The 15,054-nt window shown below is 39.5% G+C and overlaps 1 protein-coding gene across 10 annotated transcripts in view; it reads right to left on the reverse strand.

The window, feature by feature from the left end:
• Nucleotides 1-15,054, reverse strand: part of rims2a (regulating synaptic membrane exocytosis 2a) — a 1,169,411-nt gene that overhangs the window by 45,096 nt on the left and 1,109,261 nt on the right. Inside the window, exon 1 of one of the 10 annotated variants that reach the window (XM_072570617.1) lies at nucleotides 4,939-5,435. The exons of the other annotated variants lie outside the window; for them this stretch is intronic. Coding sequence (XP_072426718.1) covers nucleotides 4,939-5,077 — 139 coding nt within the window. The 5' untranslated portion in view covers nucleotides 5,078-5,435. Of the gene's footprint in view, nucleotides 1-4,938; nucleotides 5,436-15,054 lie in introns of those variants that run through there. 10 annotated transcript variants of the gene reach the window in all.

Genomic DNA, 15,054 nt, shown 5'->3' on the forward strand with positions numbered 1-15,054 from the left:
ATGGTTCAAGAAGGCAGCTCAGCACCACCTTCTCAACGACAACTAGGGATGGGTAATAAACACTGGTCAACCAACCCCATCCCATGAATGAATAAATTAAAAAAATAAGCTCTATCGATCAGGAAATAAAGGACTGTTCTTCGGAGGAGCCAACTAGAATTCTGTGCACATCCTTCAAAGTGATGGTTCTTTCAAACTTTTTTCCTGCTCCCCAGGTCTGAGATCTGTGCAAGATTGTAGCTTCCAGAAATGGAAGACAATGTGTTAGTATGGCAATTAGGCATCCACTGCTTCAGTGATTGTTCTTAATATTAGTGGACTACTTCTTGCGTTAAGTGTGGTTTTCTCACAAGGGACAATCATTCAGATCTAATGCAGCTAGCTGCTAGATAATATGTTGTAATCCTATGTACTGTTCATCGAGATGAGCCTCTTTTCTGTCAAAGAGGTCATGTGGGCATCCTTCAGTAGCTTTGACTGATGACAGCAAGGACCCAAGCAAAAGCCAACATATGCAAGAAGGTAGCAGTAGTTAGCACATACATCTATACAATATGCTGGGATAACATTCCAATTAAGATTTAGGTCTCAAAATAACACAGCTCACTACCTTCCATAATGCATTTCAAAAGGCAAACATGATTGTACACCAGATTAAATTATGTATTGTAAATATTTTTCATTCTGCTCCTTGCACAGACACCATCGCAACTTTTAAAACACTATAAATTTCAAATTTCATCTTAGGTCATGTATAGATCAACAGAACCAGACCATGGGAATTATACATCTTAATTAAATAAAATCTCTGCGTACACAAACTTCCGAATCAATTCAGTATTTAATAAAATGAACAAGAGAACATGGAGATTGTAAACTCACTGTGTCCAGAGCACAGACTGCAGTGTTCAGAAAGCTAGATTGGTGAGAGTTGGGCACCCATGTGTTGAATTACTAATTTATGTAACCATAGCTTTTCAGGAATTACGTCCTTTGCTCCATAGCTTTCTCTGGTAATAAAAGTTATAACTGGGGAAGAATTAATCACTGTTTACTCTGGGATAATTGCTGTTGGCCTACCAACATTCGATTCTTTTTCTCAGATTGAAGGTCTTGGATATGTAAAAACTGGATGTATTTAGCTCCACCTTGCTTTCTAACTGATGGCTACCAAATCGCTAATATCAAGGCATCCCAGCAACTAGAAAACTAACTTGAGGCCAATCTTATTATCATAGGGGCCTGAAGGAGACACATTTAGACTTAGCTTTGCTAGAACAATTCAGCTTTGGAATTGATTGGATTATGCACAGCGCACTTTCCAAATCTGTTTCTTTAAAATTTACCTATCCCATACCCTTTTCTGTGTTACACCACTCAAGGTTATCACTCTGATGTGTGTTTTAAGGATGAAAAACCCACTGCATCCAGCCTTTCTTTGTGATTCACATCCCTATCATTAAGGATTTGTATTATGGCTTTTCTTTGCAGTATCTCCAATGTGGCTCACTGCTTAGACCTGAATAGACCATCATACCTCTGTCTTGCACTATAATGTTCGAGCGATATAGTTCAATTGTCTATCGGCTTTGTTCTGCATTAGTTAGATATGACATGAACTGATTGAACTAAGACTTCTAAGTTTTTTTAATGTCACTCTTTGCTATTTCCAAATTGTCATACATATGCCAGCCATTTCCCACACAACGTGCACTGTGTACACTTTACACTTGACTGTAATATACTCTTTTGCCTGAAACGTTGATTTTGCTGCTGCGCGGATGCTGTCTGGCTTGCTGTGTTCTTCCATCACCACTCTAATCTTGACTGATCTCCAGCATCTGCAGTCCTCACCTTTGCCCTGTAATATACTCTGCCATTGTTCTGTACATTTGTGCATTGAGTTCTCTCACGTAATTGCTTAGATTCCATTACTCCTCCCCAGTATGGCATATTCTGCAAATTTGACCCATTTTCTCTAGATTCCTGCTTCCAAATCTTAATGTAATTTAGAAACATAGATTTTTTTTCAGCAACCAACAAAACAGAGGTTGTATTGATTTGTATATCACCTCAACACCTCTACTCCCAAACTTCAACACTATTACCATTAGTTTATCATCCTTCACCTAATTCCTTATTCAGGTCTGAAATTTACATTGAGTCTTTAAAATATAAGCTTAAATAATCTTAGAATTTGTCAAATGTCTTTTGGAGGTCTGAGCACAGTAAATGAACAACTATGATGTTTAAGAATTTGAAAAGCTTCCGATGTCGAATAATTGTGACTTTCAAGAAGAACAGATGTTCAGATATCTCTCTTCAAACCCGAGGCCTAGGTACAGATTTTTTGGTTTCTTGTTTATCGAATTCCTTTTGTAAACCTATCGGTGTTCCAAAAGCATGGAGTAGAGTGCACTGAAGTTTAAATAAACGGTGTTTAATATAACTGAAGTTTAGTATAAATGTTACCACCCTCATTGAGGGAATGAAGAATGGGAAATGTTGATGCTTGAATCAATCTTTGCTGCCTAGATTTATCAAGTGAGGAAATACAAGAAGAAATGGGGAGCAAAACACAGTTTTCATTCGGAATATAATCTGAATTGAAGGCAATGGAAAGTAGTGATGATGAAATTAAAATAGAGAAAGAAATAGGTCTCAGAAAAATGTGACGAGAAAGATTGAATGGAGATTACTGCAGCTATTCCTCAATGAATTCGCTGACTTCTGTTGCTGTGGTAACAGCCTAGGCTATTTTATGCTTTTATCTTGCCTTATCCAATCACAGATGAAGTGGCCTTACAGAAATAGCATCAAAATTGAACAGAAGTGTTATGCTTGGAATAATTATCCGGCTTTAAAAAATGACATGAAATGTGAATATTAAAATACATTAATGCAATTTTACAACTTCATATGGGAAGCATTGTGATTTTCAAAATATTATAAATATCAAGTTTGGAGGATACTGATAATCAGTAATTAAACATTAGTTACTAAGTTGATTAGGCTGCCACAATGAAATTAAATGGAAGGAAGCAATTAGCCATTTTGCTGAACACTATGAAATCAAATCTAAACCCAAATTTTTTAACCAATATGGGTAGTTTTTATCAATATTTAAGTCCAATAAAATTTGGAATTATTTAACACAGTTCTCAGCATTAGCCTTTGGATTTGCATCTATTCAAATAAACCAGCAATGTAAAACACTGAATAATTGTGACTTTCAAGAAGAACAGATGTTCAGACATTAATGCATCTAATAAAATAAAATTAATACAATATGTTTCAGTTTTGTTCTTGGGTGATTCTGAAATAACTCATTCACGATTTCTGAATAAATAAATGCCATCATTTCGTTCAGCTTTTCACTCCATCACGTGTGGGTTATTACAAAATCCCCAGAATTCCTTTTGCAAGAGACAGGTTTGTTGCTAAGCAGTATGCAACTTCTCACTGAGCCAAGGGACATGAAAGCCTCAATTTTCTCAGTCCATGTGCTTTGTGGAGGCTGTTAAGCAAAGCATTTACCCAACAAAAAGGTCATACATTATCAATTAACAGAAGAAACAATACATATATATATAAAGGTAAACCAAAGAAGCAAACTTCACTTGAAAACAAGAACATTAATCTTGTCATATAGGGATAATCATTATTGTGCCTTAAACTTTGGTTGATCATTTGAATCATCACACAATGATTAAGGTTGTTCTGCAGATGATGGTGAAGAAAGATTGTTCATGAACCGAGTGGCAGTAACACATTTTGACACTGAGAAAAATGAGGTAAAATTAAAGATAGGGGAAGTAAGATACACCAAGAAAAATGAGCAAACCCAGCTTCAGTCCTCAACCACAGAACCACGAACATCATCAACATTAACAATGAGCAAATATTGAGTGTTCATGGAGAAGGGAGTTACCTTAACTGAGATAATGAGGAATAGCAACTGCAAAGAGGAACACAGGTTTGATTGTTTCAAAGCCTAAATCATGATTCCTTCTTTATTTACACTGGACTAAAGGTAGTTTTAAAAATCACATTGAATATTTTGTTTCTTCTGTTTTTGAGAATGCTTGCAAAAACTGAATTACTGAAGTAGTTATCAATTATTTAATTTGGTTTGTTCCCTTTACATCTCTATTGTGACAAATGATACTTACAACATGAATAGCTCAGCAACCTCACTACAATAAATAGATAAATTGTTTCATTGTGTCTAAGTGCCGTCAGTATGTTCTTCATTTGTTATTGGCTGGTGGGATCTTATAACTTTCTCTATCTATCTTTTTCATTTAAAAGCCATTATTACATTTGAACAAAGAACACATACAGTTTTTGTGATTTTTTTAATCTAAAAAAAACTCATCTGTAATACAAGTCTTTTCATTTACTTACGCAGTTTATACAATATTTAGTGAGATATACATTAAAAAAGACTGAAGGCATAATGGGAGAGTGTGTGTGTGTGTGTGTGAGTGAGAGAGAGAGAGCGAGCGCAAGGGGGGAGCGAGAGGGAGTGAAAGTGGAACTGTCACACTTAAAGAGAAGAAGATTGGTACTCTTTGTTCTCCATCATTATTTTCATCGAAATGGAAAAGAATACAGTTATTTGCAGAAAGTGCTTCATGCTGAATTAAAATTTTCTGTCATTAACTGTTATGATCAGCCAGGGTAAAATAGCATAATAATGTGAGGAATATGAACTTAATGATGAACTCATTGCTTTTTTATGCCTTTGCTACATAAAAAGATAAATTCCACAAATAGACAATGGAGTATCTAAGGAACTTTAGTTTTATTAAAACTTACAACAGTTATATGAATTTTATCTATAAGATAATGAAGTCATACCTTCACCTTAATTTTGTATTAAGTGTCAATCAACAGGTACAGTGGGCTCAGAGTTATTTTTGTAAATTTTCTTACCTCCATCATCTTCATCAAAGGAATTCATACAAGGAAAATATACAGCTAAGGCTTCAAATGATGCAGATAGGCTCACACGGCTTGGAGATCTCTGCATCCGCAACCCAGCATTTCCAGTGTCAGGCCCCTGCCTCACCATCTTGGTCGACCCTCCCTTTGCGCGGTACAGGACACGAGGCGTTTTGGCGGTTATTCAGAGCTGTCCCTACTAAGAAATATCTGGTGATGATTTTCTTCTGCTCTGGGTGGTCAAAAAGACCTCTCCCTGTTTAACCTTGCTACCACACAAGCTGAAGTTCGAAATTTAATCAGTCAGAAGATTCATCTTGGATTTCAGAAAAAGACATCCCTTGTCGCATTTGGATTGCTGAAAGTCTGAACTGTATTCACCTGTAATTTGAGTGATGCTAGAAACAAAATGCAGCACTACTCCTCCTAAGGTAAGTGAAAAAGCCTTGTTGATTGCACTGCCTGCTCTTCATCTGGAACTCTCCGCCTCCTCCTCTACTCTGTTCATTGATTCACAGGAGAGGGCTGAGAAGATGCTGACTGGAGCATTGTGGTTTCTGTGTGCACCAATCCAAGCATGAGAGGAGGAGAATATTTTACCTTCTCCAGGAGAAGAAGTGGTCGTGTTTTGATTTTGCCTTCAAACATATGATGAGTTCTTAGAATGAACAGTGATTAAAATGCTGGTGTGAAGCAATTTGTTTTCGCAGTCAGCCAAAATCAACAATCCAATAAAGACAGTCCTTTTTTTGCAAAATAATTGACAAAAATAAGCCTCAAGCAAAATTCTATTGCAGAAAATAGCCTGCGAGAGCTAATCGTTATCGTATATTCAGGGGCTCTTCAACTTCCAAAATGTTCATGTAATGCTGTTTATTAATTTTTAGAAATTCTATCATCAAATTTATTTATTTTCTACTCCTTAAGGGGAATTAAATGTCTCTTTGCATAGAGAAACATTTAAAGGTGTAGGACTTTTTTGTTTGATACGGTAGTGCACTACAGGGAAATATTACTTAAACAGAATATAATACCTGCAGCATGAATGATGGCAGAATACATACAAAATACAAGAATGAATCAAATGTACAAATTGTTCTGAGCCATTAAACCGGTACAAAACAACTGTTGATCATAATTTCAGTGTTATGTGGTAATGGAAGAGAGAAGGTAAAAGAAAACAGGTCTCACTGGAGGACCTGAATCCTCATTCCTGATGAAGAGCTTATGCTCGAAACGTCAACTCTCCTGCTTCTCAGCTGCTGCCTGACCAGCTGTGCTTTTCCAGCGCCACACTCTTTGACTCTGATTCCCAGCATCTGCAGTCCTCACTTTCTCCTCATTGTGGGACCTTTGAATGTTCGCATGGAAGTTGTCACAAAATAGTTTTGGGCAAAACAGCATTCTATTCAAAGTTATATCAGGGTTTAGAAAGTATAAAAAGATACTAAAGAGTGGGCATAGTCGATCATCTATTAGTAGACAACATTGACAGCTTCCCCACTGATCAGACAGTGATCCCCTACCAGACCAGTTTAAGGGCACACTGACAACTCTCTCAGAGGGTTGTGTGACTATGAAACCCATTGCTTCAGAACGTGGTTGAGGAGTTATTAAATATTTCTACTGCAGAGGTAGATATATTCTTGTTAGTCAAGGGAGTCAAGGGTTATTGGGATAAACAGGAATGCAGAATTTGCAAAGCAAACAGATCAGCCATGCCTTACTGAATTGTGCAGGAAGTTTGAGGGGTTGAATGGCCTACTTCTTGTCCTAATTTGTATGATTCTGTGTTGTGGTGGAAGCTGTGCTTGTATTGCTTAGATGTGGAAATACTGCTCTATCATTGATGCATGACTTCTTTATAAACCTGTATAATTTGTGGGCAGCACGGTGGCACAGCAGTTAGCACTGCTGCCTCACAGCGCCAGAGACCCGGGTTCAATTCCCGCCTCAGGCGACTGACTGTGTGGAGTTTGCACGTTCTCCCCGTGTCTGCATGGGTTTTCTCCGGGTGCTCCGGTTTCCTCCCACACTCCAAAGATGTGCAGGTCAGGTGAATTGGCCATGCTAAATTGCCCCTAGTGTTAGGTAAGGGGTAGATGTAGATGTAGGGGTAAGGGTGGGTTACGCTTCGGCGGGGCGGTGTGGACTTGTTGGGTCGAAGGGCCTGTTTCCACACTGTAAGTAATCATGTGGATTTTCTTACTCTACAAGAGCAATCCTTATTTTGCTCGGTCCAAGACTATGAAAACTAAAATTTTTGGAATTCCACGTCAGTGCATAGAATACAAATGCTTTACACCAATGTGATGATGCTGCCCCTTTAACAAGGTTATTTTGTCCTTTTGTATTTTTCAGACAGGTAGTAAATACAGAAATGCCTGGGAAAGAGCCAAGTTAACAATGGCAGGGGAGTGGCCAGTTCTCCCAGTTCAGGTTTTTTTCTAGTTTCTTTTAGTTGTAACTGTAAGAAGCTGCTGCAGTCGAGAGAAAGGTTCCAAGCCTCAGCAAATGATTCTGGACTGACTTTTCTTTCTGAAATCTCTTCTGCCTGTAAGAACCAGTGTTTGATTTTGCCTAGCCTAGGGGTGCATTTATGTGTTGTTATGGGAATTTGAACAGCTTCTTAGTTAAGTTGCGGTTATCAGGTCAGTTGAGTTTTCAAACAGTTAAGTTATGCTAAATTCTGTTTTCTTTTATTTGTGTTTCAACTGTAATGTTTAAATAAATTCTGTTTTGCTTAAAGCTGAGTGGTTTTACCAGCTGCATTACTCCTGGAATATCCACTTCACATAAGGAAAGGTTAGCGTCTGCCCTGGTCCATAACACTGGGTATCATTTATCTGGTTATCTAGATAGCACAGTCATAATTGACTGAATAGCCTACTTCAGTGCTGTACAGTTTTTCTTTCTATAAGCTTTGTGCTGTTTGTCCAGTTAGTTGAATACACCATGCATCCTGCCCTAGACCATTGAGGCTAAATGGCTGATTTCTTCACAATATATACTGTGACTATCTCACAGTTCAGGAGGAGGAATTTCTGCTCCAGTTACCTTTTTACCTCCTTAAGTCTTGTTTCCTTACACATGATTCTCACACTTAACCAGAGTTAAGGTCATTTGGGTAATTGAGTTCAGTGCAATTCTTCCATTGTCAGGCATCGCATTTTGTCTTCAGCTTGGCCCCAACTAGATCATGTTCAACTTGTTTCTTTCGCTCAAGAGCTACAACAACAAATGGGATTTAATGAAGTATTCTGAAGCCACTGACCAAGAAGAAAAAGGCAGAATAGTCAAGTTGAGAACAATCAAGTAAGCCTTGATTATTGAATGGTCGAGCATGACTTGATGGGCTTAATGGCCTACTTCTGCTCCTACGACATATGGTTTTGAATAGTCACGAACCAATAATAGATAAAAAGTTCAGCGAGATGACCCAAAGAATGGCCTAACGTATTACGGAAGCTTTCAAAGGCGGGTAACATGCCATGGTGAGAGAACTGAAGGAAACCAGCCATAGAGAAGGTCACTGAAGTAAAAGGGGACATGTTGGAATATATCATTGACTATTTAGATGTGGGGATTGTAGAAGATTGTTGAAGGCTTAACTTTCTTACTGCTGTCAGAACTATATGGTAAACAGGAGAGATTAAAAGATTAGACGAAGCCCAGAAATGTACTTCTCTAGTCAGTATTTATTTCCACTTACACATTGCAAAACTCCAACCATACTGTTTACTTGTTTTCCCTTACACACAATCCTTACCTAATTATCTTTTAAATAACATAACCAAATAATTTTTATCACTTTAATCTTGGGCACCCATCAGTCCCTAATAGATGGTAATGCAATGAGTGAAATTTTCCCAATTGCTGAATGACATGTGCAAAGGTGACTCAGCTGAGAACATATGGTAAGATTTGGAAAATGAGATTTCTGATAGAGAAAGGAAGATCTGGTTTTCCACCTAAGGTTCTGATGGCAAGATGAGAATCGCACTTGTGAGCCTACTTATATTTATTAACATCTCATTACCACATATTTCTGCCTCTTGATACATAATTTCTACTCTCCCAGGCATGAAAGTCAGAGTGGGTACCTGCTAGCCCCAACTCACCACTTGCACTTCTTGGTCTTCATTTTGGCCAGCAGTACCCAGCATCTCTGGATATGCTCCATGGACAGCAACTGCTTGCACCCCACCTCCCCACCCCCATCCATTGGGGTTACTATTAAACATGAACAAGCCTCACCACAACATCATGACACATCTCTAAACCACTTGAGAATTGAAGTTCCTCACTTCAATGCTTTATTTTGGAGCATTTTAAGGCTGCTACCAGGTGGCTTTGCTTAGGTTCAGACAGCCATCTCATATGTCTCAGGACTCTTAGTTTGCTCTTTTTGCACTCAGTCACTTCACACTAATTGGATACTTATAGCATCTCTGCCTTGCCCTGTATTTTGAGCATTTCTGTCTCATTCAGAACTTACAGGCTTCTCTTGCTTTTTAGCACAGACAAAATGCCAAGCAGTCAATCATTTTTGCCAGCAACGATGAGTCAAAGAGTGGGCATAGCAAGTGAAAAATCAATTTCAGACCTATAGCAGTGTGCCAGCTGCTTATGCTGGAAACACACTGAACATATTTCATATGGCCATGCCTGAAAGTCTAAGAGAAGTAATCTAAAGGGCAAAGCGATGAGGAATGGGGGGGGGGAGGGGTGGGGTCGAGGGGAACAAGTTTTAATCCTACCACATTTACAATCTCTGAGGTTCTCTCTGCAGCATGGCTGGCACTACATATATCAGTAGAAAATTCCCACGTCAAAGGTACAGGGATTGCATGGCCCTCCATGTCAGAATCCTCCGATTCCCATTGTATCAAGAAATATGCAATACTGTCACTTCTGTGTGATGCAAATCATGACTGCTCACATTTCTAAGCACTTGTTCTCTTTCTGATATTCCACATTCATTGAGAACATCACCAAAGGTTCCATCCACAGTAGGTGTTATTCTCACTGTAGCCCACAGTGCAACAGAGGTGCAGACAGATGGAGGAGGAACAGATACACCAGCATGTCCAGGGCCAGTAATATCCTCCAGCTGTTGCTGAGCAATCTCCACATGAATGTGTTGCAACTGAAGGTCCCCTCAAGGCATGGAGGAGGTCCAGGAGGCCAGAGTCCATCAACTTTAATGCCATTTTTTTCAGATAAGTGAAATATGTTACTGTCACTGCAGACTGAGGATGTCCTAGTACCCCATCATAGAGGTACAGGGGACCTACAACCTGTGTAAAGCTGAGATAGGGAGAGTTGGTCTCTTATGGATGGGAAAACAGGTAGCAAAGTGAGGTTGCGGCAGAGGTTCAGCTTGAAATTGCTGAAGTTCCCCATGGTAGGCTATTGCACAAAATACAGAGGCATGGGATTGAGGGCAGTTTTGATCATAAACTGGCTAGCTGAAAGAAGACAGAGGGTGGTGGTTGATGAGAAACATTTATCCTGAAGTTCAGTTATTAGTGGTGTACTGCAAGGATCTGTTTTGGGTCCACTGCTGTTTGTCATTTTTATAAATGTCCTAGATGAGGACATAGAAAGGTGGGTTAATAAATTTGCGGATGACAGTAAGATTGGTAGAGTTGTTAATAGCGCTGAAGGATGTTGCAGGTTACAGAGGGACATAGATAAGCTGCAGAGTTGGGGCTGAGAGGTGACAAATGGAGTTTAATGTGGAAAAGTGTGAGGTGATTCACTTTGGAGGGAGCAAATGAAATAAAGAATACTTGGCTAATGGTAAGATTCTTGGTAGTGTGGATGAGCAGAGAGATCTGTGTCTAGGTACATAGATCCTTGAATGCTGCCGTCCAGGTTGATAGGGTTAAGAAGGCATACGGTGTGTTCGCTTTTACTGGTAGAGGGATTGAGTTTCAGAGCCATGAGGTCATGTTGCACTTGTACAAAATTCTGGTGCGGCTGCCCTTGGAATATTGCGTGCAGTTCTGGTTTACCACATTATAGGAAGGATATGGAAGCTTTGGAAAGGGTTCAGAGGAAATTTACTATCATATTGCCTGGTATGGAGGGAAGGTCTGACGAGGTAAGGCTGAGGGACTTGAGGTTGTTTTCATTAGAGAGAAGAAAGTTGAAAGGTGACTTAATTCAGACATATAAGATCATCAGAGGGTTAGATAGTGTGGACAGTGAGAGCCTTTTTCCTCGGATAGTGATGGCTAGCACAAGGGGACATAGCTTTAAATTGAGGGGTGATAGATATAGGACAGATATCAGAGATAGTTTCCTTACTCAGAGAGTACTAGGGGTGTGGAACATTGCCTGGAACAGTAGTAGACCTGTCAACTTTAAGGGCATTTTAATGGTCATTGGATAAACATATGGATGAAAATGGAATAGTGTAGATTCGATGGGCTTCAGATTGGTCTCACAGGTCGGCACAACACCGAGGGCTGAAGGGCCTGCACTGTGCTGTAATGTTCTCTTAATCATTTTGAATGGGGGGACCTAAATCCTGCTCTTTATTCCTTCAATTCTTTTGTTTACAACATGTAATCTAACTGGCTATTCCAAATATTGTTATTCAATGTCACTTAATAGTCTTGATTGCCACCGTTTGCTTAGTCAAAATCTCTTCTGTGAGGAGCTTTCATAAAATGATATACTTGTCATAAAGCTGACTGCCTCTTCAAAATTGCTGAGAAGCAAGTCTGATATGACAGTTCGGGCTGAGTTTCTCTCGTGTGCTGAAGCAAGATTTCTGTTGCAGCATACTGATCCACAAAGCAAAATATTTGATTATAAATCTTGCATCTTATAAGTTTAAAATGGCCTCTGGCATGATTGAAGGGAACTCAGAAAGATCAAACCACTCTTTGTCTTTATTATGCCCCAATGGCATGCAAAGTAACTCAACACAATGTTTTTATCTGACCTCGTGCACATCCTCAGAAGCTGAGTGATGCGCATCAGATTTTCTAGGAGAAAGTGAAGACTGCAGATGCTGGAGATCAGAGCTGAAAATGTGTTGCTGGAAAAGTGCAGCAGGTCAGGCAGCATCCAAGGAGCAGGAGAATCGACGTTTCAGGCATGAGCCCTTCTTCGGGAGTGAGGAAAGAAGAAGGGTTCATGCCCGAAACGTGTTGCTGCCTGACCTGCTGCGCTTTTCCAGCAACACGTTTTCATGCGCATCAGGTTTGCCAATCATTGACATTAGCAATGCACACATTTGATTGATGACAATGTTTCAATAATGAAACTTACAATGCATTTGTTGGCATAAATTCAGCAGATTTCTTTCTCTTAATGCCTAATTTATCTTGCAATCAATGGTGAAATCTCTTCTTCTAGATTCTGCTACCATACAACATTGAAAGAATAATCATGATTTGGAGGTGTTGGTGTTGGACTGGGGTGTACAAAGTTAAAAATCACAACACCAGGTTATAGTCCAATAGGTTTATTTGGAAGCACAAGCTTTCGGCGTGCTGCTCCTTCATCAGGTGGTTGTGGAGTATAAGATAAGACACAGAATTTATCGCAAAAGTTTACAGTGTGATGTAACTGAAATTATATATTGGAAAAGACCTGGATTGTTTGTTAAGTCTCTCATCTTTTAGAATGACCACGTTGGTTTCAGTTCTTTCATATGTAATCCCAGAATATATTTTTAAAGTTACATTCTCAAATGAACTTTAACAATAAGTGCCATGTTGGCCCAGATAATGCATTGAAGGTGTGAGGTCCCCTCTGTGAGGTTGTCTGTGCCCTAATGTTCAGACTGATTCTAACCTACAAAAGGGATTTACAGAGTCCTACGCGGATTTAAGCAGTTTTTGAGCAAAGTAAAATGTAATTCTGCAAGTACAAATTCACCCCACAAACTTACATGCGTGTGTGCATGTGGGTGTGTGCGTGCGGGGGCAGGGGTATGAATATCTAAGAGTGTGTGTGTGTGAGAGAGAGTGTGTGAAGGGGTATAGGTCTGTGAGAGGGTACTTGTGTGAGTGTGGGAGTGTATGTGTGAGCATATGAGAGAGAGCTTCTGTACGAGAGAGAGTCTGTTTGAGTGTGTGTGTGTGTGTGTGTGTTTGGTGTAGTCGGGTCACCCGTAGTGTCACAAGAACCCAAGTTCCTGGTTGAGGCCTCTCCATGGAGACCGAACTTGGCTATCAGCCTCTGCTGTCCTATGACTGTTCCATGTTCACGGAAATGTGATTTTAAGAAAGTTCTGGAATTTACAAATGAAAGAACTGAAACCAACAATTCCATTCTAAAAGATGAGAGACTTAAAAGACAATCCAGGTCTTTTTCAACATATAATTTCAGTTACATCACACTGTAAACTTTTGCTATAAATTCTGTGTCCTACAATCTTACACTCCACAACCACCTGAAGGAGCAGCATTCTGAAAGCTAGGACTTCCAAATAAATCTGTTGGACTATAACCTGGTGTTCTGTGATTTTTAACTTTGAAAGAATAGGAAGGATAAAGATTCCCAGTGGCTTTACTAATGATGCTTTATTTCTATCACAGATAGAATAGATCCAGGAGACTAGTATCTGACACACTCTTGTCAGGGTATGAGCAGCTTTTGAGGGGCAGGAAAATCGACATTTCAGGCAAAAGCCTTTCATCATCCTGACCACACTCTCGACTCTAATCTCCAGCATATGCGGCCCTCATTTTCGCCTATGAGCAGCTTTTACTTCTCACCTCCTACAAAGCAACACAACTGAGTTTGATACAGCTGTAGCTGTGGACTCATTCTTTTTCGCTATATCATGCAATAATGATAGACCAACATACAGTGCATTACATATTCTTTCCTTCATTAAGGAAAGTTATCATGTTGCTGTATAAAAGATTAAAAAATTAATAAGATGAGTCCATTCAGTCCACTGGCCTCATGAAATCCAGTCATCACTTTCATTCCTTTCATGTTAAATCCACATCAATGTAATCTCTTCTGAATCAGATCATTTCATTGATACTGCCAAAAGAATAAATGCTTACCAGAGTACTCAGCTGACACTTGCTACATTTAGACTATAATCTCTGCTTTGATGTGAAGCATGTTTTGTGTTACATAATTGAACATGCTGAGCTTGCACAGTTTCAGCATTTCATCTTCGGTGAAAGAGCGCCCAGATAGTGATATCCAGAGTTTAAAGAAAATCTAGATAACTCCAGCAATTAAACTGGCCATAAAGGTCTCAGCTGTGAACAGTAAAAATTTGTAATAAAAGAGATAATTAAAAGCTGGAACAGGCTGTAATACAATGAGGGGCACATCAGGTTCCAAGCGATCAATGTGATAGGGACAGAGGTTTCTGCAGCCAGCAGTGAAAAATCAAAATGGTGTGTTGTCTCCCTGATGCCAGAATCAAGGATGGCTCAGAGTGCAGGACATTCTCAAAGGGGAGAGGGACCAGCAGGAGATCATTGTACACATTGGAACCAACGACATAGGAGGGAAAAGGATGAGATTCTGAAGGGAGAATATAGAGAGTTAGGCAGGAATTTAAAAAGGAGGCCCTCGAGGGTATTAATATCTAGATTATTCTCGGTGCTATGAGCTAGTGAGGGTAGGAATAGGAGGATAGAGCAGATGAATGCCTGGCTGAAGAGCTGGTGTATGAGAGAAGGATTCACATTTTTGGATCTTTGGAGTCTTTTCTGGGGTAGAAGTGACCTGTACAAGAAGGATGGATTGCAACTGAATTCGAATGGGAACTAATATACTGGCAGGGAGATTTGCTTGTGCTGCTTGGGAGGATTTAAACTAGTAAGGTGGGATGGTGGGACCTAGAGAAATAGTGAGGACAGAAATCAGAGACGAGCACAATTGGGAAAGGAGCAGGTGACTGAGGTGTCAGTGGGGGAGCACTTTGGGACCAGCGACCATAATTCTATTAGTTTTAAAATAGTGATGGAAAAGCATGGGCCAGATCTAAATGTTGAAGTTCTAAATTAGAGGAAGGCTAATTTTGACAGTATCAGGCAAGAACTTTCAAAACCTGATTGGGGGCAAATATTCGCAGGTAAAGAGACAGCTGGAAAATGGGAAGCCTTCAAAAAT

The sequence above is a fragment of the Chiloscyllium punctatum genome, chromosome 5, assembly GCF_047496795.1.
Source record: "Chiloscyllium punctatum isolate Juve2018m chromosome 5, sChiPun1.3, whole genome shotgun sequence".
NCBI classification, from domain to species: Eukaryota; Metazoa; Chordata; class Chondrichthyes; order Orectolobiformes; family Hemiscylliidae; genus Chiloscyllium; species Chiloscyllium punctatum.